We start from the raw sequence: 27,895 nt of genomic DNA on the forward strand, positions 1-27,895 counted from the left end.
ACCTGGTCCTGACGTCCAGTTTACACCGGTTGATGATGCAGGAGAGCTCAAACAGGATGGGGAACCATCCTCGCACCCACACCCGGTCCTCCGGGGCTACATTCATGTCATCGCTGGTGTAGTCTTTGAAGGCCTGGCAAGAGAAGGAGGAGAGGTTTACATCCATGGGTAAGAGAGGAATCTCATGGCCATTCAGAGAGTTGGATTGTCCGGAATAAATTATACCTGAATCCATACATTCCCTTTTCGTCTAGGTGATCTCCATTATATGGATTATCCATTACTTATATAACCCTACAATAGTTTTTGGTTTGTTTGACTATTTCATACTTTATAACTTCAGCCCAACTACTAAACATCTTAGTTTTATCTCTGATATACACCATCAAACTGTTAATTATTGGAGTATTTCAAGTCCTTCTCAATATAGTGCTCACTGCTCACCTGCGGCCTCTCAGACACATATTTGGCACAGTGGCGTATGAGGCGGATGGCCTCCATGCTGGTGTCAGGGAAGGAGGCGTTGCAGGCAAACTCAGACAGACACTTTACAGCATCCTGGAAAGAGTCAATGGTGGCCGGGAAGTGCTTCTCAAATACATTCGCTGAGAACAAAAACAGAAAAAACAGAGAAATTACTAGATACAGGAACGGGTAATAGACAGGTTTCTCTTTGAGTTTCTCTTTGCACTACCATCCTCTATTATTCTTCATGTTGACATCGGTAAGTCATGTCATTGCCCAAGGAGTAGCTAGTGTTGGTCAGACTCAGAGAACCCAACACTTACTGACGATGTAGCCGGTGGTCTGGAAGGCCAGCTCTACGATGCTGCCGTCCTGGTCCGAGGCAGCCAGGTGGAACACTGAGAAGATGTTCTTCCACCCTGACCGGATGTTCCCAGCCTGGGAGTTCACCATCTGAGCTATACACCTCACCACCATGTCTCGAATGGTTGGAGACCTGTTGGCGTTACAGATTGAATCATTATGGAATCATTGCTTCAATTCAAGGTTTTAATTATTTTCCAGGTTTGAATTGTTGAATAATTTCAAGATTTGAATAAGTGAATTGTTTCAAGGTTTGAATAGTTTTCAAGGTTTGAATCATTTATTTGTTTTAGGAGGCCACAAAGGAATCAATTGCAGCAATTTTGACAAGCATTGGAATTTCATTCCATGCACTAATTAGTGCAGGTTACAACATAAAACAAAGCAGACCTGTTCTTCTTCATGATATGTTCGAAAGGTCTCAAGAAATCCTTCTGGAAACGGAAGTTGGCGAGCTCTCCTTTTTCTAAGAATTTCATAGACAGCTGCCTCAGGGAGTCAACAGCAAATATAGCCACATCCTCATTGGAGTTACATCCAACCTGTACAGATACAAATGCATCTGAACCACTGTTGTCTCCCCCGAAAAACCAGCAAGAGAACAGCTCCATATAAATACATGCAGACAATGCATTTTTTCAAGAGAAATTGCTACCTAGTTAAAAAACACAAAAACCTTGTTAAAATGGTCCCCGATGACTTCCCAAATTCTAGACCATTGAAGCCTGATGCGGCCCATGTTGTAGTAGGAAATCTCCACAATCTTCTGAAGGCTGAACATACGTGGATGTGTCGGTGAGGCAAGCTCGTCCATGGATACCGCACACAACCACCGGACAAAATCAACTGCAAAATGACAACAAATGCATATCAAGCTGTTAATATTCATGTATACTCAAACAATAATGATCAAATGTATCATACATTTACCCTGTATAACTTCAGAGTCAAACTACCTACCTCGATTCAAACTGATTTATTTGGTTTGTTTCAACCATTATTTTTGTTCAACCATTATTACCTTCAGCACATGTGAGGTTAAATCTACACAGCATTTTTTTTGTAGAGAAATATCAATCAATACCAACCTATTGCATTGCCATCGAGTCTGGTAGAACCAGTAAATATCCTGAGAAAAAACAAACAACATAAGATGAATTTTTCTTTTAGAGGTTTATTGAGTAATAAAACTGGAGAGGAAACAGCTAATAAATTCCATCATAGGGCCCATTCTATCAGCCTACCTGTCAACAGCAACGACGACACTCTGGGAGCTTGTCTCTCCAATGGACTCCTGAATACTGGCTATTTGTTTACGGTCCACATTACCTCCAACTGCAAGACAAACAATGTGTAATGAGAAATAGCTAAGGTACATGTTTTAAGAAAACACCAATAGTCAGACAATGATACATAAGATTATATTACACATTATGAATAGAATATAAAAACCAAACCAGGCATTGTGACAATAGCCCAGAGACTCATCTAAAAGCCTTGTGCATTCCAAATGGCACCTTAGTATATCCCATATAGCGTACTACTTTTAGCAGAGCCCTATGGGGCTAATTAGGGTGGAAAAGGGAATAGGGTGCCATTTGGGATGCAGCCTCTGTCATGGAAAGGCAAGAGGACTGACCCAGTCCCAGGTACTCTGAGCTGTCTGAGGCCTGCTCTCTCAGACTGGCCAGGAGGCCCCCTTTGGCCGGGACTGTCCCTGAGATGTAGCGAGCCTTCACCCCTGTCCCGATAAGCTGGGCCAGCTCCAACTGACTGATACACTTCAGGATCTGTGAAAGACAGGACAGAAGAGTCGGGGTTAATACTTTGTTACTATTCAACCTTTATTTAGCCTGGTAAGTCATTTAAAAACCATTCTCATTTGTGATAACTAGCAGGAGAGAAGGGAGTTACTAATATTCTAATACCTTTATTTAGCCTGGCAAGTGATTGAGAACAAATTAATTTTCTGACATCGACGAAGTCGGTCAACAATTAAAAAACAGTGACAATATACTGGGAGAGAGAAGCCATTGAAAACGTATCCTGGTTGATCAAGAGGTGAACCAATGACTTAGAATATGTGGACAACTACAAATACCTAGGTGTCTGGCTAGACTGTAAACTCTCCTTCCAGACTCCTATTAAACATCTCCAATCCAAAATTAAATATAGAATCGGCTTCATATTTCGCAACAAAGCCTCCTTCACTCACGCTGCCAAACATACCCTCGTAAAACTGACGATCCTACCGATCCTCGACTTCAGCGAGACTCCAACACTTTACTCAGCAAACTGGATGCAGTCTATCACAGTGCATCCGTTTTGTCACCAAAGCCCCATATACCACCCACCACCGTGACCTGTATGCTGTCGTGGGCCCTCGCTACATATATGTTGCCAGACCCACTGGCTCCAGTTCATTGATAAGTCTTTGCTAGATAAAGCTCCGCCTTATCTCAGCGCACTGGTCACCATAACAACACCCACTCGTAGCACGCGCTCCAGCAGGTATATCTCACAGGTCATCCCCAAAGCCAACACCTCTTTTGGCCGCCTTTCCTTCCAGTTCTCTGCTGCCAATGACTGGAATAAATTGCAAAAATCGCTGAAGCTGGAGACTTATATTTCCCTCACTAACTTTAAGCATCAGCTATCTGAGCAGCTTACCGATCTCTGCAGCTGTACATAGCCCATCTGTAAATAACCCATCCAATCTACCTACCTAATCCCCATATTGTTTTTATTTACTTTTTTGCACACCAGTATCTCTACTTGCACATCAAGTAGAAATCTATCACTCCAGTGTTAATTCGCTGAATTGTAATTACTTTGCTACTATGGCCTATTTATTGCCCTACCTCCTTACGCCGTTAACACACACTGTATATAGATTTTCTATTGTGTTATTGACTGTACGCTTATTTATTTCATGTGTAACTCTGTGTTGTTGTTTGTGTCGCACTGCTTTGCTTTATCTTGGCCAGGTCGCAGTTGTAAATGAGAACTTGTTCTCAACTGGCCTACCAGGTTAAATATAGGTGGGGGAAGAAACCGAAATGCAGTGACAATATACTATAGAACAGAGTTTCTTAATCCTGGTCCTGGGGAATGAAAGGGATGGACATTGAATGTTTTGCCCCAGCACTACACACCTGATTCAAATCATCAAAGCTGAATGATCAGTTGATCATTTGAATCAGCTGTTTACTGCTAGGGCAAAAACCAAAACGTGCACCCCTTTGGGTCCCCAGGACCAGCATAGAAGACAGAGTGAGACTAACCTCGTGCCAGGAGTTGCCCAGGTAGTTGCCATCAGTGTGGGCGACGGTGATGAGAGTCTTTATGGTGTCAATATTCTTCTGCTTCATCTCAGAGATACCAGAGCTGGCTGTGAGCAGGGTGAACCGCGCCAGGGCCTGGATGTACGCATCACGCTCTAGCTGGATGGTGAAGATGCAGGCTATCCTGATGGCACAGCGGATCCCCTCCAGACACAGAGAGGCTACCTCAGTGTCATCACAGTCCTGAAGACCCACGCTGAACGCGGCTAAGAACGGGGTCCATGCCAACTGGGTGGAAAAAAACACAACGTCAATACACAAAGAAGGATTTCATGAGGGTTCATGTGATCTTAAAATGGTATTCTGCATTCGGTTACAGCATCAGCTACATTCCCATTTTATACTGAAAGGAAAGCATTAGTACTGTGAGTAATGGTGACATATGGTAGCAGCAGTGGGATGTTGTACCTTGAACATTGGTCTGAATATATAAATAGAATGAGTTTCATTCTAATGTTTGTCCTACTGGTAATTCATTCCAATGGTCTGACGTGGTCTCTATGAGTTACCTTGAACATAGGTCTAACCATAGAAATAGAACGAGTGTATTTCTTTAAAAAAATTCTTTCTATGGGTCTGACGTGGTCTAGAACATAGTTCTAACCATAGAAATAGAACGAGTGTATTTTTTTTCCCCATTCTTTAAAAAAAAAAAAACGTTTATTTAAATTCTATGGGTCTGACGTGGCCTAGGTGGGTTACCTTGAACATGGGTCTGACGTGGCCTAGGTGGGTTACCTTGAACATGGGTCTGACGTGGCCTAGGTGGGTTACCTTGAACATGGGTCTGACGTGGTCTAGGTGGGTTACCTTGAACATGGGTCTGACGGGGCCTAGGTGGGTTACCTTGAACATGGGTCTGACATGGCCTAGGTGGGTTACCTTGAACATGGGTCTGACGTGGCCTAGGTGGGTTACCTTGAACATGGGTCTGACGTGGTCTAGGTGGGTTACCTTGAACATGGGTCTGACGTGGCCTAGGTGGGTTACCTTGAACATGGGTCTGACGTGGCCTAGGTGGGTTACCTTGAACATGGGTCTGACGTGGCCTAGGTGGGTTACCTTGAACATGTGGGTTACCTTGAACATGGGTCTGACGTGGTCTAGGTGGGTGGCGCTGGTGAAGGGAGCCTGGACGTGGCTGACTGCCTCCATCAGGGCCTTGGCTGTCTTAGCCATCTGCTCCATCTCTACATTATACAGCAGACGCCTCTGCTTCTCACTGGCTACACCTGGAGGAAACAGAGACTTGGTGGGCATGCTCTCACATACAAAACACACCTACTGTACACACACTGTCAACAACTAGCCACACAAGACCCTATGTTGATGCAATCACTGTGCCTCTGAGGACAGAGAAGCTTTGAATCCATTTAGTGTGCTTGTTTCTTCTTGACCCGTGTCATTTTGTCATCCAGCAACTTACTTTGTTTGCTGGATTTGAGGGTTAATTTTTTGGTTTCATTCATGGCTATTTTCTTCCCTGCGATTTCATCGTAAATAGCTGACAGGTACTCCTCAGGTAAATCTTTGCTGTCGTTGATTCCTCGGTTCATCTTGATGTATTGCTCTTTTGTCATTTTATTCTTCACCTACATTTATAAAAAAAAAAAAAAAAAAAAAAAAAAAATGTTTGGTCACAGCTCATGTTTTAACATATGAGAAAATGACCTCTCTTAATCAAGAAACCGTTTGCTTGAGATACTTACTTGGGGACTGTGAAGGTCTGTTGTCAGCATAATGATTGAATAAGCCAGGACATAGGCCGTATCTGCACTAGCGAACTCAGTTTGCCTGAAGGAACAGAGAAAACCCCCAATGTCATAACATGTACTGTGTAATATTATCAGAGTGGCTGCGGATAGGAATTCTCTGGAACCCACTTCCCGACACCTAAAAGTCAGAAGCTTTACACACAGTCTCTGCTCTACTTGTTCGGCTGCCCAGAGAACAGGCTACTCTGGTGAATTTCAGAGATGAATGGAAAAGGTGCAGCCAAAACATGCAGCCAAAACTAAACGGAATGCGCCATTGGACTTACAGGACCTTTGTAACAACACTGTACATCTCAAGATCTAAAGGCACATTCTCATTAAGCTGATTGAGATCAAATGGTTGGCATGCAGACATGTGGGTAAAACTTGAAGAATTATCATACACGATTAACAGTGAGAAATGTGAAGGCAGGGTGACCACAAACATTTGTGAGGAAAGTAGAGGTACATGAACAGAACGTGATCCGGATCTTCAGCTCTGGGGAAGAGGCTTCCAGGGGGGGCGGATCATGCCGGTTACCTTCGGATCCGCAGCCTCGGCCTAACATTAGAACAACCTACATCTATTAAAGCCACACCATGGACTGCATCCCAAATGGCACCCTATTCCATTGTCAAAAGTAGTGCACTATAAAGGGGAAAGGGTGCCACTTGGGACGCAGACCATGCAGTCTGTCTACTGATAGAGACTCACCCTTGGTTACATTCTAAATATCTGGCCGCAAATTTTTCCATGAGACGATCAATCTTCTGGGCCTCTCCGGGCAGACGGAAGCCCTCCAGGAATAGACGCAGAGCCGAGACAAAGTCCTTGCCTTGGAAATCCATCTGGTCAACATAGGCGTACATCACCTCTTTATTAATGCGCTCATTATCCCCGATGAACTCACCCACCTGAGTCTGATAAGCAAAGAAGGAAGTCCATACAGAGGCATTTCAATATACACAAACACAACGGAAATACAGTGTATATCCAATATGTTTGTGGACATCAGTAAGAAGAACACAAGTTAGATATCTCTTTTTACAGGCTAAGAGGAAGTTAGTCTCATTCATTGCATGTAATTTCAGCAGGTGCTTACAGAGTCTAGCCTCTCCTCCTGGTGCAGGAACTGGGCTAGGTCCTCTGGTGTGGTACCCAGCATCCCTTGCTCCTGCAGGTACTGGATGCCCCTCTTTGGCTTCTTGTTGAACCTGCACAGGAAGATAGAGAGGGGATAAGTCTGTGATAAGTGACTGAGCAGATTGACTGATCTACAAATCATAATGATTAGTTATTTAGGATGCAAGGTGATTTGTAGATTAGCCAGTGTGCTCAGTCCGACTCTCAAACACAGCCACACTGAGCACTCTAGGCCACTGATAGCTGCTCTGACTACACTTCAAGTCTCCAACACACTTACAGGTCGATGCCTTGCTCGATGATCTCTTTCTGCTGCTTGAGGACCTCGAACTGCTCTGCGTTGTCCGTTCCTGACATGAGGGTGCTGTAGGAGCCGATGCCTGAGGAGGCGCTGGAGTCCAGGGAGTTGAGGCTGCCGTAGCGGTTGATACTCTCTGGTGGCTTGGTGCTCTCACTGGGCTCCTGATCCACGGGCTTCTCCTGACCTACAGAAGAGGGGCGGCAAGTAGGGACATCCCATAATATTAAGAATAACCCTTTCCTTTATAAACACTGTTAGAGGTCTCAACCTGGATCATCTCAGGGGCTCACTACTGTACCAGGTCTGCAGCTGTAAGCCTGAACACCACCTGTGTTCACAGCGGGTTAGCAAACACAAGGCCACACAAAAAACTGAAAGGTAGCTACTACCTAACACTAAGGCAGAGGGGATTTTTGCTAAAACTGATTATCAAGATCAACCTCAGGCTCTAACTGGAACAATGGGTGTCTAAGGCTATGAATACATTTCAGGATTTACCTGCTCTTCCTTACAAGATCAAAGATAGAGAGCAAAACAGATCCAGATCAGTGATGGAACACATAACGATAAACAAAAACGATCTCAGATGTGTAGTTAAAGCCTCAGCGGGTTTGCGTGTCAGTAAGAAGGGGCTATTGCAGTAGCTCTGGTTATGAATGAGGACAGTTTGGTCTCAGGAGAAACACAGAAGCTCTTATTCAACAGTAGTAAGTAAGTGGTATCTTACCTAGACTGGTCTGAGAGTTAGGGTTCACATACTGATCATTGCTCCACTCCACCATACACTTGAGAATGGACACCAGACACTCTAGACCCTTTTTTCTCAAGCTCAGTTCCTACAACAACAACAAAAAACACACATTAAAATGGTCACACAACAGGAAAAGAGATCTATGGATAGTGAGTGTCCATTGGAAGCATCTCTTACCTGAGCAGGTGTGGTGCCAAGCTCATGCCCCACTCTGCCCTGTGCTATCTTCGATAGGTAATTGACCAGCCTCTCAAATATATTAGCAGCGTTCAGGTCACAGTCGTAGTTGACATAGATATCCACCACACTCTGGGCGTCTGTGAGGAGAGGCAAGAGACAGAAGTAAGTGAGTGTCTGTCTGTCTGTCTGTCTGTCTGTCTGTCTGTCTGTCTGTCTGTCTGTCTGTCTGTCTGTCTGTCTGTCTGTCTGTCTGTCTGTCTGTCTGTCTGTCTGTCTGTCTGTCTGTCTGTCTGTCTGTCTGTCTGTCTGTCTGTCTGTCAAAGCCTCAGTAGTGGGAGGTTGTATCATACCTGGGGGCCGGGGAGACAGACAACCAAAGACAAAGGAGTACTGCTACTACCTCGCTCTCCCTTCAAAGTTCATGAACAGAGGAGCAAACTGAAGTGAAGAGGGAATCCAGCAGCTTTTCTTTATTGGTAAAACCAACGTGTTTCAACCCTTCATCAGGGTTTTACAGATAGACAAAGCCCTGGTAGTGTGAAGTATAGTAGACAAACCAGAAACCGACCTGCACAGATCCTGGTGAGGCTCTGGATCACCATCCATTTATGATCATAGGAGCTGGTGGACGTCTCCAGGATGTAGAGGAAGATCTCCTTGAAAAACACCTGAGGGAAAAATACTCAGTGATGAAACTCCACCATATCTGTTAACAAAACCCAGTCCAAATCATTTTGTAATGATTCAATGGGAATAGGGTGCCATTTGGGACAGACCCATAATGAATCGAGACAGTTCCAGTACCTCGATTTGCATCTTGAGGTGAGTCTTGAAGTGGGAGAGGAGGGTGAGGAAGATGGAGAGCGAGAGCTCGAAGACCTCGGGGACAGAGGAGACGCCGTTCTTAGACAGCGCCACACACAGGTACTGCTTGATGGCGTTGATGAACATCTCGTTGGTCTTGAAGACGGGCCCCGCGTTCTGCAAGATGGACAACAGCAGCTGAAGGGACAGCACCTTGGAGCGCAGCTCGTGAGATCTACAGAGACAAGCAGAAAACAATGTTTACTTTAAGCATCCACATATAATGCATGTTAAGACTTGCCATGAGCACGTAGATTATGTCATACTATGTCATACCATATCATAATGATGCAGACTAATATACAGTGGTCATGCATAGAGCAGGGCTGTTCAATCCTGGTCCTGGAGGGCTGAAACACTTCTGGTTTTCATCCTCTCCTTCTAATCAGGGACTAATTCAGACCTGGGACACCAGGTGAGTGCAATTAACTACCAGGTAGAAACAAAGTGTTTCAGCCACCCAGGACCGGAATTGGACAACCCTGGCATAGAGGGATGTAACATACTATTAGCCTTATTACAAGACATTATAAAACAAGTTATAAAGCTAAGTTATTATACCTGTAGGCTTTAAGTAAAATTTTAACAAGAGGTTCAATCATACAGTCATTTCCTGTGACCATATCCTACCGGTCTATTCATACAGTAACTAGGTGTGACAGGGTATGAAGGAGAGCTAACTTAGGATCAGGAGGTCCATCAGACAGTGGCTTCATAGAGAGTTTGCAGAGAGAGCGGAAAACTAGAAAGGCATCCTTCTGGAGGATATGGGAGAACTTAGCAACAGGAGACGAACCACTCGTAGCTCCAGATTCCTAGAAAACGAAACGCACAGATTCATCTGAGATTAACGAAAAAATTATACATTTTCATATGCACAAATGTACATGAATGCACCAAACAGATGTTAAAACTCCATAGAAAATGTATGAATCCCAAATGGCACCCTATTCTCTATATAGTGCACTAATTCTGACCAGGGCCCATAGGGCTGTGGTCTAAAGTAGTGCACTATAAAGATAATAGGGTGCCATTTAAGATGCATACAACGCTATTCTATATTGGGGAGCAGTGTAGGTGGGCACCTGAGTGTCGTTGGAGGAGACAGAGATCCTGTCATCTGTCAGTGAGGGGGTGAAGCTGGCAGATATAGGTGTGCCAGGGATACCGTTGGCATGGACGTTCTCTGTGTCGCTGCCCAGCCCGCCCTCCTCCTCCACCGGGACTGGCATATCGTCTACACACTCTGTAGCGCTGCACACACTCTCCCTGCATTCTACACACACACACGCACGCAAGCACACACACACGCACGCACGCAGGCAAACAGACATATGCATGTCAACCTCTCCTGGCTCAAAGTGGAGGAGAGATTGACTTCATCATTACTTGTATTTGTGAGAGGTATTGACATGTTGAATGCGCCGAGCTGTCCGTTTGAACTACTGGCACACAGCTCAGACACCCATGCATACCCCACAAGACATGCCACCTGTCTCTTCACAATCCCCGAGTCCAGAACAGACTACTGTATGAGGCGCACAGTACTACATAGAGCCATTACTACATGGAACTCTATTCCACATCAAGTAACTGATGCAAGTAGTAGAATTAGATTTAAAAAATATACAAATACCTCTTCTGGAACAGCGGGACTGTGAAGCAACTCAAACAAAGGCACAGACACATGCAGACACACACACGATAACATACGCACTATACACACACGTACACATGGATTATGTGTTGTAGATATGTGGTAATAGAGTAGTGGCCTGAGTGTACATGCTTAATGTGTTGTGAAATCTGTTGTCAATGTATTGTAATGTTTTTAAAATTGTATATCTGCCTTAATTTTGCTGGACACCAGGAAGAGTAGCTGCTGCCTTGGCAGCTAAAATAGAACTTAGGATCATCTCAGAAAACATAACTGTGGGGCTAAAATTGTATGATAAAGAAAGATAATTTCCATTTCAAAATCCATCCACTTTGTGCATGGTCAACAACTTTCTCAAGGAACTAAAGTGAGTCCAATTTTCTACAGACAAGACAGACTATATAAGAGTATAAAGTTAAGAAAATGCTGTGTTACCTCCAACAACTGTATTGACAGTTTCCTGCAGCATGGTCTGGACCATCTCTTGAGCCTGCTCCTCCTCATAGTTGAATGCTTCTTGCTCAACAACCCCTTCAGCATTTTGCGGAGAAAAACCTAGAGCGATGTAAACACACTTCACCATACTTACTTAAATCAGATTGACACAGATTGAGCTGCAATGTAATTACTTTCAAGTTTCAGTAGAGGACAATATCCTGTAGGATTTAAGGGCGGCATGTAGCCTAGTTGTAAGAGCAGTGTGCCGGTAACCGAAAGGTCGCTGGTTCGAATACCCTAGCCGACAAGGTGAAAAATCTGTCGATGGTGCCTTGAGCAAGGGACTTAACTCTAATTTAAGAGCTCTGTAGCCCTTCACCTTCGTGGTAATTGGGCTGTATAGATAGGGCTAAATTGAAATGCTCCTTACAGAAGAAATATGAAAATAATATGCATAAGCATGGTAGAAATTGAAAGGGACAGTTTGGAGATTATGGGGAAATTATTAGTTGAGAACACAACAGTTCACCTGACAAGGCTGAATTCAAACATTACACTGTTAATTTCATGTACTGTACTTTTCGCCAGTGTTGTAAAAAATACTTTAAAGTACTACTTAAGTAGTTGTTCTGTACTTTACCATTTATATTCTTGACAGCTTTCACTTCACTACATTCCTAAGGAAAATAATGTACTATTTACTTCATACATTTTCCCTGACACCCAAAAGTACTCATCACATTTTGAATGCTTAGCAGGACAGGAAAATGGCGCATTTCACGCACTTATCAAGGGAACCTCTCCGGACATCCCCATGGCCACTGATCTGGTGGACTCTCTAAACACAAATGCTTTCATTTGTAAATTTCTGTATGTCAGTGTTGGATTGTGCTCCGTAAACTTTAAAATTGTGCCGTCTGGTTTGCTTAATATAAGCAATTTGAAATGATTTATACTTTTTATACTTAAGTATTATTTGAAACCAAATACTTTGACTTTTACTCAAGCAGTATTTTACTAGATGACATTGACTTGAGTCATTTTCTATTAAGGCATCTTTACTTTTACTCAAGTATGACAATTGGGTACTTTTTCAGGCACTGCTTTTCACCACATTTGTTGATATCGAAATCTGAAAATACTCTGGACACATTCAGTAACATGATAAGAATATTCCTGGAAAATGTAGGGTGGGTGCAACATAATACAACAAAATGACAAGGTGCAACATAAGAGGAATAACTGGTGTCTCCAAGTGGCCACACACCTCTCCAAAGTGTGTACACTTCCGAAGTCCTTTCAATGCACTTATGAATCAAAGAAGAGCCTTGAGCTATAAGATGTTTTATTTTAGCTCTCCTAGCTGTGCCATTGAGGAGAAAACACACGTTTACTGTTGTTGTTTACGCAATCCAAAAAACAGCCCATTATAAATCACAATCTGAGTCAAGTGAGCATCAAATCACAATGCAATTCAGAGAAACAGACCATACTTTTGGTGTGCATAGAAAGGGGTGCATTCAGGTGTGTGTTCTGCAGAGAATTTCCTTCCCAATAGACAAACATCGGCTCATTCGCTTTGGAACATGTCATGTCATCTTGTAACTGTACATCAAACAGTGAACAAAAACGTTGACACTGTATATGAGTTTTATGATATGGAAATGTGATGTGCACATGGGTGTATGGCTTGCTTGTATGGCATCAAAGCGGTAGTCATTATAATCCTCAACGTCTCATGTTTCAAAATACATTGAGTCATCTTAATTTACAGCATTACTCTCTATCAGACAACAAAACATTTTGCCCAATTGCTGGGAGGGATGTGGGCAACCTCTTGTCACGTGTGGTGCTCAAGTTCAGAACGTCGGTCATTCAAAACCCATTCAGAGCTGTGAAACGCAGAGCCTGAGCTCTGACATAATTTATAGCATGTTATTGTACAGCCACTGCGTTCCAACTTAGGCGCTTATCTGTGACAAAATCTGCCATTTTCAAACTGTGTAAAGGGGCTACCATGGCAAACCTCTCTCTCAGCACAGAATGTATAGGAATACTAATTCACGTGCATGGATTTTACGTCTCCTAATCGAATGCAGTGATGAAGGTGACACACTGAAATATGGAACAGTGATTTCCATTGAGACAGTAGACAACTTTCCATAGAGACAGTAGAGTGATTTCCATAGAGAGAGAGAGACTTACCCTGTGTAGCAGCTGCGGTAGCTTGGTCTGCCTCCGTCTGCTCATTCTCAGCACTGCAGGACACAGAGCTGTTCTCAGGCTCCAGGTCCTCACGAGTGTTCTGCTCAGGCATCTGGGTGGCCTCCTCCTGAGGTGGGGGTGAGGCGGTGTGCTGCTCCTGTTTAGGGGAGGCAGGGGGCTCCAGATGAGGGGAGGCAGGAGGCTCCTGTCCCTGTTGGCTGACTGGTGACGGCTGCAGATGCTGCTGTCTCAGACGCTCCTTCTCCATCTGTCTGGCCTCCTGGAGCTGGTGAGACAAGGGAACACACACACACACGTTTTCACTTAATGCATAGCCTTAGACGGCACAAAACATAACGATAGGCCAAACAATTTTAGACCATGCACTGTCAAGCCAAGCACTAAAACATCACTGGGTATCATTTGATTTTTTTTCAAGGTGTCTGGTATACAGGTCAATATAAGGAAACCAATCACAATGTTGGTACTAAGCACATACATTGTTTTCTGAATCCAGTGTCTTCAAGTCATAAATGATAAACAATGTTACATTCTTGATTTCTGACTGGCACAGTGTGATTAGGTTTAAATGAACTCAACTGTCTGCCAAGTAGTGATGTCACAGCTCATAAAAGGTCAAAGCATTCAGTGCAACAATGCAAACACTGACCAAGGCAACATACTTTAGGGAATGCTATACTGTATCTCTTTAATGCAGGGGGCATAGTCAGGGTTGGTTCCCTGGTCGGGTCAGCAGCCAGCTGATAGGCAGGCCTGCGCATCTCTACTGGAAAGAAAATCCCACTTGGCAAAGATAGCAGAGAGACGAGTCATGCCAAGATGCACACACACCCAGAAGAGAGTTCATATATCATCAGCCACTTCAACACCAAGCAGCGGAACGCAACGCACATCCCTGCTGCAAGCTGTACCTGACGCACCTGCTTTCTGGACGACCCAGAACAATTTATCCTGTGATTTGAACGCTAGATATCATTGGAGAGTTTAAATAAACTTGAAAAATTCTATAATTATGTTCCAGCTTCTTTTCCATTGATGCCGGAATCATAGAAATATAATTACTGGAATGGGAAAAGGCCCTCAGACTACACTTAAGGGTACTCAATATGGCCACTGGTCCACCCGTCATGGCACATTGACTTGAATGGGGATACCTGTTCTAGTCATTCTATTTCTGTGGCCCAATTATGACAGAGCGAGAGAGAGCGCTTACTGCTTGGTTCTCCATACGTGCAAAGATAACATTGAGCATCTGTGTGAGGGTGGCCTTGGCCGTGGTCTGGTTGATGAGGTTCTTGCTGGCCAGGTAGATGTTGTAGCAAGTCCTGACAGCCTGCAGCACTGTGCCCTCGTGGATTTCGATGTGTTGAGAGGTCACCGATGTCAGCAGAGCCTGCAGAGTGACAGCACCCATTGAAATAGAATGCTTTACTCCTATGGGTACACCCTACATTACTGCTAGTATACCCATCACGGCATCCTTGACTTGAATGGGGACACACATTCTACTTCTATGGCACCGAACTAACAATCACTACCGCTCACAGTTAACAAGATATGCTTTTTATGACCAAACACAAAACATAACAACATGAATGTCCATTTTCAATAATTCCTATCATTAACAAATCAATTATGATTGCCTCCTGTCTCTAAAATCATGATTTTGATGCTATTGCTTAGTGGGCAGTAATATTGAACAGTAAAAACCAATAACTGAGCATTACGTCCGCTATGTATCTGCCAAATGTTAGATTGACCAGTTTGGCACAACCTTGAGAAGAAGGGCCTGAACACACCATTGATGTGTGTTATCTGCTCAGTGGCGAGACGACAGAAAGACAGGCAGACACAGGCCAGTCAGGCCTGACACAGGATTAACACTGAGGGGAGGAGAGGAGAGGCAGGCTGGGGTTGGTGTGTCTGTCACACACAGTGTGGAGGAGAGGAAGAGAAGAGCTCATACCTTTATAATTTGTAGCTGAACACCTTGGTCTGTCTGAGGGCCTTGAAAGCAGCCACATATCGTCTCGATGATTCTATCGATCAACCTCTTACCAGGCGTGGTGTTGTCTGGTGCGTTTCCAGTGAGGTGGCCATAAGCAATGAGTTTCTGGAGAAAGAAAGGTCAGGTTAACCCTCAATGGTGCATGTATTGGACAATAATACAGACACATTCTGTAGACATATTTTGATCAGTGCCATTTGCCAAGATAAGACATACATCTAATGAAGCTGTTTGTGATTGGGTGTGTATTTTTATTTGGGTGGGTATGCATGTGTGCACGTCCATGCGTGTAGTGTAACCTACCACTGACCTGTAAACAATCTAAAGATGTGATGACAATGCGAGGACATTTGGACTGGCAGGCTAACTCAAATGGCAGGAAGTACTTGTCTGCTTCAATGATGGTATCCTTGGACTTGACCGGTGGTAGGGTACTGGAATCAGCATTGCTGTCTCCAGGAGGGGGACTGGGGGGGGGGTCACACAGTGGCAACTAAATGGTTAAAACATTAGGCCAAACAACATGTCTGAGGAACTCAACCACCTAACATTGGACATTTGTGCCTCAGTGAGCAATGGCAAACTGGTTACAGGGGTAGGGAGGAAAACAGGGGAGGGGTACCAGTGTCTGCTAGGTGGACAATGACACAAACACAATAGCTGCATTCCAATTCTTTACCCTTCTCCAGAAGTGTGCACTTGAACACTCCCTACTGCCAATGCTTACATCAATCTAATGCTTTTAAATGCATGAGGGGAGATGTACGAGTGAACACATTTTGGGAGAAAGGTAGAGAATCAGGATGTAGCCAATGTCAGTTACAGTAGCTGGGGGAGCCAGTCTACGGAGTCAATATTTATATCACACTTCTCGTTTCAGCTCCATACACCCTCCCTCTCATTTCCTCAAACATTAATTCGGCTGGCAACGAACGAGATCAGCCAAAACTTTAATTGCATATTATTGCAGACTCGAGAGGCGTTCATCTCCCCAAAGCATATTTGTTTTTGTCAATAAATGTAAAAAAGTGTCTTGTTTTTAACATTGAGTGAGAAGTGATGAAAGCTTTATAGACTGCTGTGCTACAGTGTGTGGGGGAGTGTCCCAAATGGCACCATTTTCCCTATGGGCCCTGATCAAAAGTTGCGTACTATATAGGGGGTAGAGTTTCATTTGGGAATCACATTGTGTCTGGTCAGTGTTCCAGCCTGGGGCCTGGGGGGTGGTGACTTGGACATGTGAGAGCTCAGGTGTGACGGGGATGAAACCTCCACACAGAAGCCAACAGGAGATGTGCGGGTCACTGAGCTGCACTGAACGTTGGGCCTGTCTGGCTGACCAACCAACAACATATTCAGAAAGGAAGATTGTTGTTCTCAGGAGCCAAGAGAAGGAGACACATCAAAACAACCCATTATTTACTACAGACATTTCAAACATACACACACACACACTACATCTCATAGTAAACCCACCTCAGCTTCTCTGTTTCTTCTTTAATTTCCTCTGAAAACAGGAAGAGAGAAACAATTAACCAAATACCTTTGATATTGGCCCTGCATGGCCTGTATAATGCTGTACATCAACAGCCAATGTTATATGGCAGCAGTAGAGGGTTTCATTACATGAAGGCATGGGCACTTTGTCAAATTAGCCGATGTCCTCCACGACTATACATTCCCGCCCTTGACCTTCATAGAAGATCCTGCCAAATTGAATACTCCATACAGATATTGATGTCCGCTGGCAATACAATTACAGTTGAGATGCTCTGTGAACAGGACAGAAAACATCCAATACCGTAATACAATTTCTCTTCATAGGAGCTACTGTCCATTTTATGATTACTTCATGAGTCATGATGAGATCATCACCAATGGCCTCATTATCAGTGACATCACCACCCCTGGCCTCTACCAACCAGGGTTGTATTCATTAGTGCACACAGTAGCGAAACATTTTGCAAAAATTTAAAAAGAAAACAAGAGTATCTTGTTGGACAAATTCAGGTAGGTCCATCCCTGTTCTGGTTGGTTTTCTTGTGTTTGGTGTCTAGCGAATACTATCGAGACCTGTAGGACGGAGATCACTCTGGGCCAGATAAATAATAAGAGCAACACTGTGGGACCAGATACAGCGATAACCTCCCCTCCATCATCATCATCATCATTATTTAGACTACAATGGAACGGGAGGCACTGACCACTCAACAGTGTACCAGACACAATCAATACAGAATGAAGATGAACTAAATAACAAACCTAGTGTTTGGTGGAATTCAGAAGAAACAAATGCACCCCATGACATGTCAACCCGAAAGGCAATCTGTAAACAATCTAAGAAAGTATTTTTTGAATCAATCTTTTTTTCACCAAAATATACACCACATTTTACCCTAAAAACCATTCACTCCAAGTTAAGAGGCAGCAGATCATCCAGACGTTTAATGCAGCTAATTAAACATTCGGGTATCGGTGGAGCCAGTGAAGGAGAGGTTGGGGTCATGGTCATCATCCACCTGGTTTCATCTTGGATGGCAGTATACTTCTAAGCAATGGCGCATGTTAGGCTGACTGCTTACATAGCTGACAGTGAAGTTGTGTGCATAAGATATGCAAGTCTATGTACTTGTCATTCTGATTCATTAGTGAGCAAATAGTCTTTGGTTTTGACAAACTGGCATTTCTGTTCTGGAATTACTTTCATAGCACAGCTGAAAGTTTACCCTATGTATAGAAGTCCATATTATAAGATTAACTCATTTGGTAAGATACTGTCTAACAACCAACCTACACATTCTCTCCATTCCCCTGTAGATTTCTTCCTTAAACAAAACACAAGAAACCATCTGGTACATCTAGTGTTGTATAAGTGTGTTCCAGATGTTTACCATGCTTAGAAGCAGGTACAACCATAGACATTGAATTATTAGAACCGGCCCCACCCACTGCAGACCCATTGAATTTAATAGATACGGCCGCTCTAGTAATTATGTTTCTAAGACAAAATATAAATATATAAACGCAACATGTAAAGTGTTGGTCCCATATTTCATGAGCTGAAATAAAATATCCCCAACATTTTACATAAGCATGAAAAGCTTACTTCTCTAAAAAGTTGTGCGCAAATTTGTTTACATCCCTGTTAGTGAGCATTTCTCCTTTGACAAGATTTTAATGTATTTTATTGAACCTTGATTTAAGATAATCCATCCACCTGACAGGTGCGGCATATCAAGAAGCTGATTAAACAGCATGGTCATTACACAGGTGCATCTTGTGCTGGGGAAAATAAAAAGCCACTCTTAAATGTGCAGTTTTGTCACACAACGCCATAGATGTCTCAAGTTGAGGGACCATGCAATTGGCATGCTGACTGCAGGAATGTCCACCAGAGCTGTTGCCAGAGAATTTAATGTTAATTTGTACACCATAAACTGCCTCCAAAGTCATTTTAGAGAATTTGGCAGTACGTCCAACCAGTCACACTACCGCAGTCCACGTGTAACCATGCCAGCCCAGGATCTGCACATTCGGCTTCTCACCTGAGACCAGCCACCCAGACAGCTGATGAAACTGTTGGTTTGCACAACTGAATAATTTATGCACAAACTGTCTGAAACCGTCTCAGGGAAGCTCATCTGCATGATCGTTGTCCTCAACAGGGTCTTGACCTGATTGCAGTTCAGTGTGGTAACCGATTTTAATGGGCAAATGCTCACCTTTGATGGCCACTGACACACTGGAGAAGTTTTGCTCTTCAAAGATGAATCTCAGGTTCAAATGTACCGGGCAGATGACAGACAGTCTGTATGTCTTTTTTTAAGGTATCTGTGACAAACGGATGCATATCTGTATTCCCAGTCTTGTGAAATCCATAGATTAGGGCCTAATGAATTTATTTAAATAACTGATTTCCTTGTATGAACTGTAACTCAGTAAAATCTTTGAAATTGTTGCATGATGCCTTTACATTTTTGTTCAGTTTATATGCAATTGCATTTTATTTAATGTTGTCAATGGCTGGCAAGCATAAACCTCCTGGCACAGGATGTTTTTCAGAACTACCATAGACTGACTTCAAGGAATTATGGATCAGAACTTTCTGTGGACAGTTCACTACTTGGGACATTTTTGGGATCATAGCCTATTTAGAGTATTACGACTAGAGACCAAAACCGTTGACACAATTTGTGGGTTAGTGGTGCACCCACAAACACACACAAGTATAGTGCAATACTTTTGACCAGGGCCCATAGGGTTCTGGGTAAAAGTAGTGTACTTTATAGGGAATGTGGTGCCATTTGGGATACATACCTTATCTAGTGTTGTTATGCAAACTCTTGTCCCATTGCCACAGTCCGGCCCACAGTACCCTTCTTGAGCCACATCATTCACTGTAATGTTGTTGTCTGTCTCCACAGGGTGGGACCAAACTCTCAGTAAATAATTGCATCAATTGTTAATTTTAATCCTGAATTAAGATAATGTAATATAATATATTTTTACCATGTTTCCTCTCCCTAAAAAATTACAACAAAATCTATACAAATCTTCTGTGTGAATCTGCTTATTTATAAACAATGAATCTGCCAATGTAATCACTGTCAACATTATTAAAGCAATGATGGCAGCATACAAATAGGCTTGCGCTGATCAAAATGTAAATCGAATGATTTAGTATGGATTCGTAACTAAACACGCCGTCTTTGGAAGGCACAGGGTAATTACGGGATACTGGTGTGGTCACAATGGAGTGGACCACCCATCTCACACCTGCGCCCTCTCCCAGGCTACACCCCAGACGACAACAAGCATACATATCCTAACAAACTACATAACTGGTATTGATCACGCTTGATTTTGTTTTCGGCCCAGTATTTGAATCGAATCCCGATTCTGCAGCGATTTAAAAGCAATACTTGTTTTGAACGCAGCCCATATTGAGAACGTTACTACAATGAACGAATTGCAACGATGTATCCAAGCACTTCATGTATCGAACCGAGAGTCATTGGTGCAGTAGCACGATGTGTGTAGCCTATGACAAATGATGATGACACCCCAAACTTACACATTGCCACAATATAACTCACCTAGTGCCACCTCACAGGCTTTGCGCAACTGGGAATGGTGAGCTTTTTTCACCTCCTTATCGGCTAAAATCTTCTCCAGTGCTCGGTTTAAAAACATGTTTCTCGTTTTACTCTCATACATGATGTGATGGAACTGTATTCAAAGCTGCTGCCCCGTGGACAGAATAGTGTTGTTATAGTCTTATTTTTTTAGAGAGGGTAACATTGGAGCACTAAGAAGAAACATAAAAATATCCTTTATTCCAGAAAGGAAATCCCACCGATTTCTGTCAGCAACCTGTCAGCGCCATGTTGAAAGGAAGTAACGTCATTCCGTCACTTACGTCAGCAATGAAATCTTGTTTCTGCCGGTTGGGGGGGGGAGTTACTCATATGCCATTGCTTTACATTGGGTCATTCCACATAGCTATATCAGAGGGTTAGTTATAAAACATCTTTGTCTATATGCTGCTGACTGAGGCAAATCCCCCGACGCTGGCTATACGGTTTTGGAAACATTTGGAACTTAACTTTCATATGAGCAAGACATTTATAAACATTAAAACAGAGCTTCTGGATTGTAATTCAAATGGAGCCAGCAGTGGTCCATACCTTCAGTTGAGAACCCAAGAGGGGGACTGGCTGTAAGCCCCTTGGTACCCCATGGGTTCTCAAGAGCTAAGGACATCAACAACTTTTGCACCACTGTGGATCACCAATGTCGTTTGATCAATGTTCCAACATTAAGTTTCACTGTATTATATCCAGAAAAACAACATATTACACATTTACACACTGTCCAAAGAAAACTGCCTTGAAAGCCCATACAGTTTAAACCATCTATCAAATAAAATATAACTCCCATTAAATAGGAGCTTAAAGAAATAATTCACCCAAATGCAGTGCTTGACTTGGCCTGAAATAGGTGCTTGTACTAGTTTCAGGTGCCAGTACTGTTTATATTTAGGTGCAGGAGCTCCACAATACTTATGATCTACAAGGGGAACGAACTCAAGCAGTGGAAAATTTGAAGTGCCGGTGAGCTCCTGCCCAAGTCAAGCACTGCCCAAATTACAAAATGCGTTCCCCTCTTTTGGCAGCTATTAGAGCTGTGGATCAGTTTGACTAGGATTCTACCAACTTTGCTTAACTCTTCAGGCAACATATAGTTTGATTGGTAGAATATATTTATGTTCTGCTTTTTTGGTCAACATTTCAGTTGTTTGTAAAAGTTGAGAAAATAAGTTGTAGTTACTAAAATAGGCTGTAGCATTTGATTTATAGCAGATATTTATTTTCTGATTTCAATTTTGAATAGCATAAAACTAGACTGAGACTTCTGGATGCCCTACGTTTCTGTATAATTTATTGGAAAAGTTGTCAAAATGAACTGATTTGCGTCATAAGTTACATTGTTGGCCTCCCGAGAGGCACAGCGGTCTGCATCGCAGTGCTAAATGCCCTGGGTTCGATCCCTAGCTGTATCACAACCGGCATGATCGGGAGTCCCATAGGGTGGTGTACAATTGGCCCAGCGTTGTCCGGGTTAGTGGAGGGTTTGGCCCGTGGGGCTTAACTTTGCTCATTGCGCTCTAGTGACTCCTTGTGGCGGGCCGGGTGCCTGCAGGCTGATCTTGGTCATCAGTTTAACGGGGTTTCCTCCGACACATTGGTGCGGTTGGCTTCAGAGTTAAGCGGGTGGGTGTTAAGAAGCGGGGTTTGGCGGGTCATGTTTCGGAGGACGCATGACTCGACCTTCGCCTTCCGAGCCCATCGGAGAGTTGCAGCGATGAGACAAGATCTAAATTAGGGAGAAAAAGGAGGGTAAAAATAAAAGTTACTTTGTTTACAGTGAATATAATGTTAGAAGTTAACATTTGAAGCTTTGGAATGTTGAATAAATCCCATTAAAGTGAATAGATATGGACAAAGACACAAAAAGTAATAGTTTAAAAAGTATACTTATCAAAAGGTTGTATACAACATCTCAATCCTGACCGGTCTGCACTTTAAGTGTGAATGATGTTTCTAGCTTAAACAGTGTACGAAAAATAGAGTTCTAAAGAATAATACTTTTTACAATATTTACATTTGTGACATTTGCAAGCCCCATTAAAAATGTATCATTCATCATTACATGCTTACCTGTCAGGGTCAATGGAAGAAGACAGCCCACAGTCCCAGACTGTGTGGATTCCAAATGGTACCGTATATCCTACCTATATACTGCACTACTTTTGAGGGTCCACGGGTCAAAAAGTAGTGCATTGTGTAGGGATTAGGTTACCATTTGGGACTCATGACCAGCTTCAATCATGACAGAATGTTATCTTTATTACCTGCTCCAACAAGCTCTTCATTAACCTTCCAGGCTTTTTGTTGCATCCGTCAAAAATCACATTTCAATACACAGGATTGGTTTATTTTTCACATTTTTATTGACAGAGGTCAAGTATCCAAGGCATTTGTAAACAGTGTGTCCGCAAACAATTGACAATTTTCTTCCTATGATGATGTTGACCATATAATTGAGGCATTAACTTGTCATTAAACACTAATTTGAATTGAAATAAATACAATACTGACAAAGAAGATACAAGTACAATCTACCTGAAATAGTCTATCGTAGCATCCAGGTCAAGTCCTCATTTTATGCCACATACAATGACAGCACTACACAAGGAGGTAACAAGGAGGTAACAGTAGGTTTACGCTCCAGAGGAACAGTAGGTTTGAGGGTGAGTATCACAAGATTACTGGAATTCTGCAGCAAACATCCTGGTACTGTAGGTACAGGTTGAAAAGGTCTATTGATGGTAGCAAGTAAACAAAAAGCCCTAGAGTTAAATTCTTCAGTCAGTCATATCATTTAGTGTCATTACTTGAAGTCAAGAGCAGTTCAGAATCTCCAAATAAAAAAATGGCATAAAAGGTTAAATAAACATAGAAGTATTAATCCATCTCAACTGTAATCAATGAGTAGGAAAAGTAGGCACTGAAACATAACATAATGTAGCCTTTCACTAACATTGGATTCAATCACACTAAAGTTAGCATCCTTGATTCAAAATGTAGCTAGAAATATAATATATTTGCCCCTAAATGCGCACTACATACACTGCATTTCATGTGAAAGAATACATAATGTTTGACTAAGAATTGTGATTGCTATCCTTTAGTGTATTTTTCCACTGATTACTGAAAATTATTACATCAATTAGCCCGTCTGTCACTACTATTGGCAGATACATGGTCATCTAGAATAACATTGCAATGTCAGTTTAATCATTTAAAAATCACTTAATCATTCAGTTATAAAGAGTTATGGTCACTTTCCATATTAAAATCGGCAACATCTTATATACTGAACAAAAATACAAAACGCAACATGTAAATGTGTCGGTCCCATGTTTCATGGGCTGAAATAAGATCACAGGAATGTTCCATATGCACAAAAAGCTTCTCTCTCAAATGTTGTGCACATATTTGTTTACATCCCTGTTAGTGAGCATTTCTCCTTTGTCAAAATAATCCATCCACCTTACAGATGTGGCATATCAAGAAGCTGATCAAACAGCATGATCAATACCCAGGTGCACCCTGTGCTGGGGACAACCGGCCTAACAAGTTAAAGGAGCGTGCAATTGACATGCTGACTGCAGGAATGTCCACCACAGCTGTTGCCAGAGAATTTGATGTTAATTTCTCTACCATAAGATGCCTCCAATGTCATTTTAGAGAATTTGGCAGTACCTCCGACCAGCCTCACAACCACAGACCATGTGTAACCACGCCAGCCCAGGACGTCCACATCTGGCTTCTACACCTGCGGAATCGTGTGAAACCAGCCATCCGGGCAGCTGATGAAACCGAGGAGTATGGGTCTGTAATAAAGCCCTTTTGCGGGGAAAAACTCATTCTGACTGGCTGGGCCTGGCTCCCCAGTGGGTGGGCCTATTCCCACCCAGGCGAACCCGTGGCTGTGCCCCTGCCCAGTCATGTTAAATCCATAGATTAGGGCATAATGAATTTATTTAAGTTGACCAATTTCCTTATATGAACTGTAACTCAGTAAAATTGTTAATTGTTGCATGTTTTTATTTTTTACTTGAGTTTATTTAGTCAATATTTTCTTAACCAACAATGCAATTTAAGAAATAGAGTTAAGGGCTCGTAAGTAAGTATGTGACTAAATCTGATTTACATTTGTTGCGTTTATATTTTAGTTCAGTATAATATCCCAAAGGCCACTCAAATCAGAGCTTTTAATGCTATTAACTCTAACCCAACTGCCACATCGTATCATGTAAGTGCTGTCCCAACTGCCCAAACTCAACATAGGTACATAGAAAAACACAATTTAACTTCCAACATTAAAGTGTTAGATTGAACTGAAAATGTTCATTATCCCACCAAATAATTGCCTAGTTATTTCACTTTGGAAAACACTAGTTTAATTTGTCTTTCTACAATATTGCTTACTACATCTGACCAGCAGGTGTCCGCAAACACCCTGCAAAACTAACAGCAATACGTACTTGAATATTGCATGTTACACCCACAAGCTACCTGAATGTTTCAACAATCTTGTTGCCCTCCAGCTCATGGGCCTTCTGTATCAAGTCTTAAAGTAGAAGTGGTGATCTAGAATCAGCCCCCCCATCCATGTAATCTTATTGATTACGGAGCTGTGGGAGTTTAGGAACTCACAGCCCTAAGCTCGACTTAGCACGGTTTAAACAATTAGTCTGACTTAGTTTGAGTTAGTAAAAAAGGGTTACACCAAAAGGCAAAACAACCTCAGAAGCCATGATTGAAATCACCGACAGTGGTTCAGTAGCACATGCTGTATGGTAGACATACTGAGTAGTTGGACTTTATACTAATTCCCTAAAGAGTATTGTTTAAAAATGATAATGTGGCTCGGTTACACAGTATATGGGAGAAGTTGCGCTACTGGTATATGCATTAAATGTATACATCCATACCTTTTACTCATGCTTGGTGTGGTACAGACAGACTGAACTAAACTGATAGCCTCAGACTCCTAGGCTTCGCTCAAAAGTGAGGTGAAGTCTGACAGGCCACTAAAATACTGACAATAACTTATGTGAAAGAGTGGTGTGTGGTTTAGCTGATCATGGGAAGCACAGCAGTCTCTTGGCACCAGCAGCAATGGTCTGGACTTCTCCACCAGAGCCAGCAGGGGGTCTGGTTGGTTAAAACATTGTATGCATGCCAAATGGCACCCTATTCCCCATGTAGTGCACTACTTTTGACCAAAGGTATATTAACACTTGTCAAATGTATTGCACTATATAGGTATTAGGGAACCATTTAGGATGCAAGCCAATTGTCTGAACTACAACTACGGCAAGGGAAGTATTTGTGGGCCTGTCTATGAGGTTGCCACAGAATACAGGAGAAGAAGTACCAATTCCAAATGTTTCAATAATATCCTTTCCAAGTCAACCAGTCATCATTACACGCAGGTATGGGGCAATGCTGAATGACGTTTGCACATTGTATGGGAAGGGAAGGCAACACTTCCTGTGTGCCTTTAATACTGCTAGCCATTGTATAATAGGGCAAAAAGACCTTGCATAGTACAGGATTTAGTTGTGCTAGCCGGCCAAGCTTCTTACCTCATCCTGCTGAGGTCTCAGAATTAACAATAAAACTGAGCAATGTAGGATATTATTCATGTCATTTTCACATAGCACCATCCCATAATACCATCATTAAGATCACACATGCAATTTTCTAAAGAAATGATATGCAGGGATAATACACATTCACTTCCATGATGAAAACAAAAAAGCAAACTAACATACTAGGCAGAAGGAAGAGGAGATTAGCTAAGTCGAGGTACCCATCCCAGTGTCTTCCTGTATATGTGTTGACCAACCGCTGACTGTTTGAGTGACATCCAGTGCCTGTGTGTGTGAGTGTGTGTTTACACACTATAATACCATACAAGTGAGAACCAGAATGAGAAAGGTACACATTGCAGTCTGTGGCTAGCAGGGAGGGCTGGAGATGGTTGGAAACAACACCCAGCACTCAGATACGGGCAGACACCTGTTCTAGAGAGCGAGTGGGAGGGCGAGGGGCCGGCGGGGTTATTGCTTTCAGGCTCTTCAGGCTGTTTCCCGGGCAGCTCTGGCTGCTGAGGCCCCTGTTGAGGATGGGGATGATGAGAGGTTCGTTGCGTGGTATATTTACGGGACAGGAGCGGGTACGGGCGTGCCCCTTGTGACCTCCGGCGTGGCAGATGAGGTCGCTGACCGTGTCCATGGGCGAGAGGTGTTTCAGCCAGCGCTCCAGACGCTCTTCCTTGTACTTGATGGAGTACCAGGTGAGGAAGATGAAGATGAAGCCAATGAACTTGAGGCTGGCAGCCAGGCCGAAGTAGACGAAGCGGAAGGAAGTGACGTCGTACTCCCAGCAGGAGCCGTGGACACCACAGTCCTGCTGCCACAGCATACAGGTGGTGTCGATCACCGCCCCAAAGTAGATGGGAGTAGGGATATAGGCTGGGGAGAGAGGAGAGGAACAGTTAGAACACAGCAGAAGTAAGTTTGGTATAGGGATGTAGGCTGAGGGGAAGGAAGAACATCTTTCAGAGCAAGAAGCCAAACACATATTCCCATTTCAAAAACCTAATATCTTCAGCCTAATTACAGCAAGTTTTGAACTTCATCTTAAGATATTTAATATCAGCAATTAGGGCTGTTAAGAGATTTTTTTAAATGTAGCTAGATGATCGCAAAGGTTTCTGTATTAATTTATTTTAGAAATAGTTCAAATTTGACCCTATTTAAAAGAGGTTCAATTTAGAACTCATTCCATTGGGCTGTAGGTGTAATATATTTTGATTATAGGGTTAGGAAACAAAATAAAAACTCAGCTTGGTCCGATATAAATTAAGGTAAAATACCATACAGCTCGGGCTCCAGAGTAGCGCAGCGATCTAAGGCACTGCATCACAGTGCTAGAGGCGTCACTACAGACCCTGGTTCGATCCTGGGCTGTATCATAACCGGCCGTGATCGGAAGTCCCATATGGTGGTGCACAATTGGCCCAGTGTTGTCTGGGTTAGGGGAGGGTTTGGCCAGGGTGGGCCATCATTGTAAATAATAATTTGTTATTTTCTTAACTGACTTGTCTAGTTAAATAAATAAAAGGTTAAAAAAATAAACAAACAAATATTAGATCTAGCCTTGGCTAGTTCTTATCCATGTCCAACATGAACTCGTCACAAGCTGCTACTACAATAGAGTTGGGATAATTTGTTTTCATCTTTTGAAATGAGATCTACAAC

At 42.8% G+C, this 27,895-nt stretch overlaps 2 protein-coding genes across 4 annotated transcripts in view; both read right to left on the bottom strand.

The window, feature by feature from the left end:
- The window catches only part of LOC112226976 (brefeldin A-inhibited guanine nucleotide-exchange protein 1), a 28,036-nt gene extending 7,136 nt beyond the window's left edge, over positions 1 to 20,900 (bottom strand). Inside the window, exons 1-28 of the mRNA XM_024391710.2 lie at positions 20,592 to 20,900; positions 16,972 to 17,002; positions 15,806 to 15,962; positions 15,454 to 15,600; positions 14,701 to 14,880; positions 13,467 to 13,752; positions 11,259 to 11,378; positions 10,252 to 10,442; positions 9,848 to 9,981; positions 9,107 to 9,341; positions 8,871 to 8,970; positions 8,300 to 8,439; positions 8,099 to 8,207; positions 7,351 to 7,555; positions 7,030 to 7,141; positions 6,642 to 6,847; positions 5,882 to 5,966; positions 5,599 to 5,764; positions 5,253 to 5,404; positions 4,113 to 4,400; positions 2,468 to 2,618; positions 2,073 to 2,163; positions 1,917 to 1,957; positions 1,505 to 1,674; positions 1,219 to 1,370; positions 789 to 961; positions 445 to 605; positions 3 to 133 (exon numbers count right to left, since the gene is read on the bottom strand). Coding sequence (XP_024247478.1) covers positions 3 to 133; positions 445 to 605; positions 789 to 961; positions 1,219 to 1,370; positions 1,505 to 1,674; positions 1,917 to 1,957; positions 2,073 to 2,163; positions 2,468 to 2,618; positions 4,113 to 4,400; positions 5,253 to 5,404; positions 5,599 to 5,764; positions 5,882 to 5,966; positions 6,642 to 6,847; positions 7,030 to 7,141; positions 7,351 to 7,555; positions 8,099 to 8,207; positions 8,300 to 8,439; positions 8,871 to 8,970; positions 9,107 to 9,341; positions 9,848 to 9,981; positions 10,252 to 10,442; positions 11,259 to 11,378; positions 13,467 to 13,752; positions 14,701 to 14,880; positions 15,454 to 15,600; positions 15,806 to 15,962; positions 16,972 to 17,002; positions 20,592 to 20,712 — 4,235 coding nt within the window. The 5' untranslated portion in view covers positions 20,713 to 20,900. The remainder of the gene's footprint in view (positions 1 to 2; positions 134 to 444; positions 606 to 788; positions 962 to 1,218; positions 1,371 to 1,504; positions 1,675 to 1,916; positions 1,958 to 2,072; positions 2,164 to 2,467; positions 2,619 to 4,112; positions 4,401 to 5,252; positions 5,405 to 5,598; positions 5,765 to 5,881; positions 5,967 to 6,641; positions 6,848 to 7,029; positions 7,142 to 7,350; positions 7,556 to 8,098; positions 8,208 to 8,299; positions 8,440 to 8,870; positions 8,971 to 9,106; positions 9,342 to 9,847; positions 9,982 to 10,251; positions 10,443 to 11,258; positions 11,379 to 13,466; positions 13,753 to 14,700; positions 14,881 to 15,453; positions 15,601 to 15,805; positions 15,963 to 16,971; positions 17,003 to 20,591) is intronic.
- Positions 20,901 to 24,652: 3,752 nt separating this feature from the next.
- The window catches only part of LOC112226979 (solute carrier organic anion transporter family member 5A1), a 31,273-nt gene continuing 28,030 nt past the window's right edge, over positions 24,653 to 27,895 (bottom strand). For all 3 annotated transcript variants that reach the window (XM_024391722.2, XM_024391720.2, XM_024391721.2), the window contains exon 10: positions 24,653 to 27,106. In XM_024391722.2, coding sequence (XP_024247490.1) covers positions 26,634 to 27,106 — 473 coding nt within the window. In that variant the 3' untranslated portion in view covers positions 24,653 to 26,633. The remainder of the gene's footprint in view (positions 27,107 to 27,895) is intronic.

The sequence above is a fragment of the Oncorhynchus tshawytscha genome, linkage group LG28 (assembly GCF_018296145.1).
Source record: "Oncorhynchus tshawytscha isolate Ot180627B linkage group LG28, Otsh_v2.0, whole genome shotgun sequence".
In the NCBI taxonomy this organism is placed as follows: Eukaryota; Metazoa; Chordata; class Actinopteri; order Salmoniformes; family Salmonidae; genus Oncorhynchus; species Oncorhynchus tshawytscha.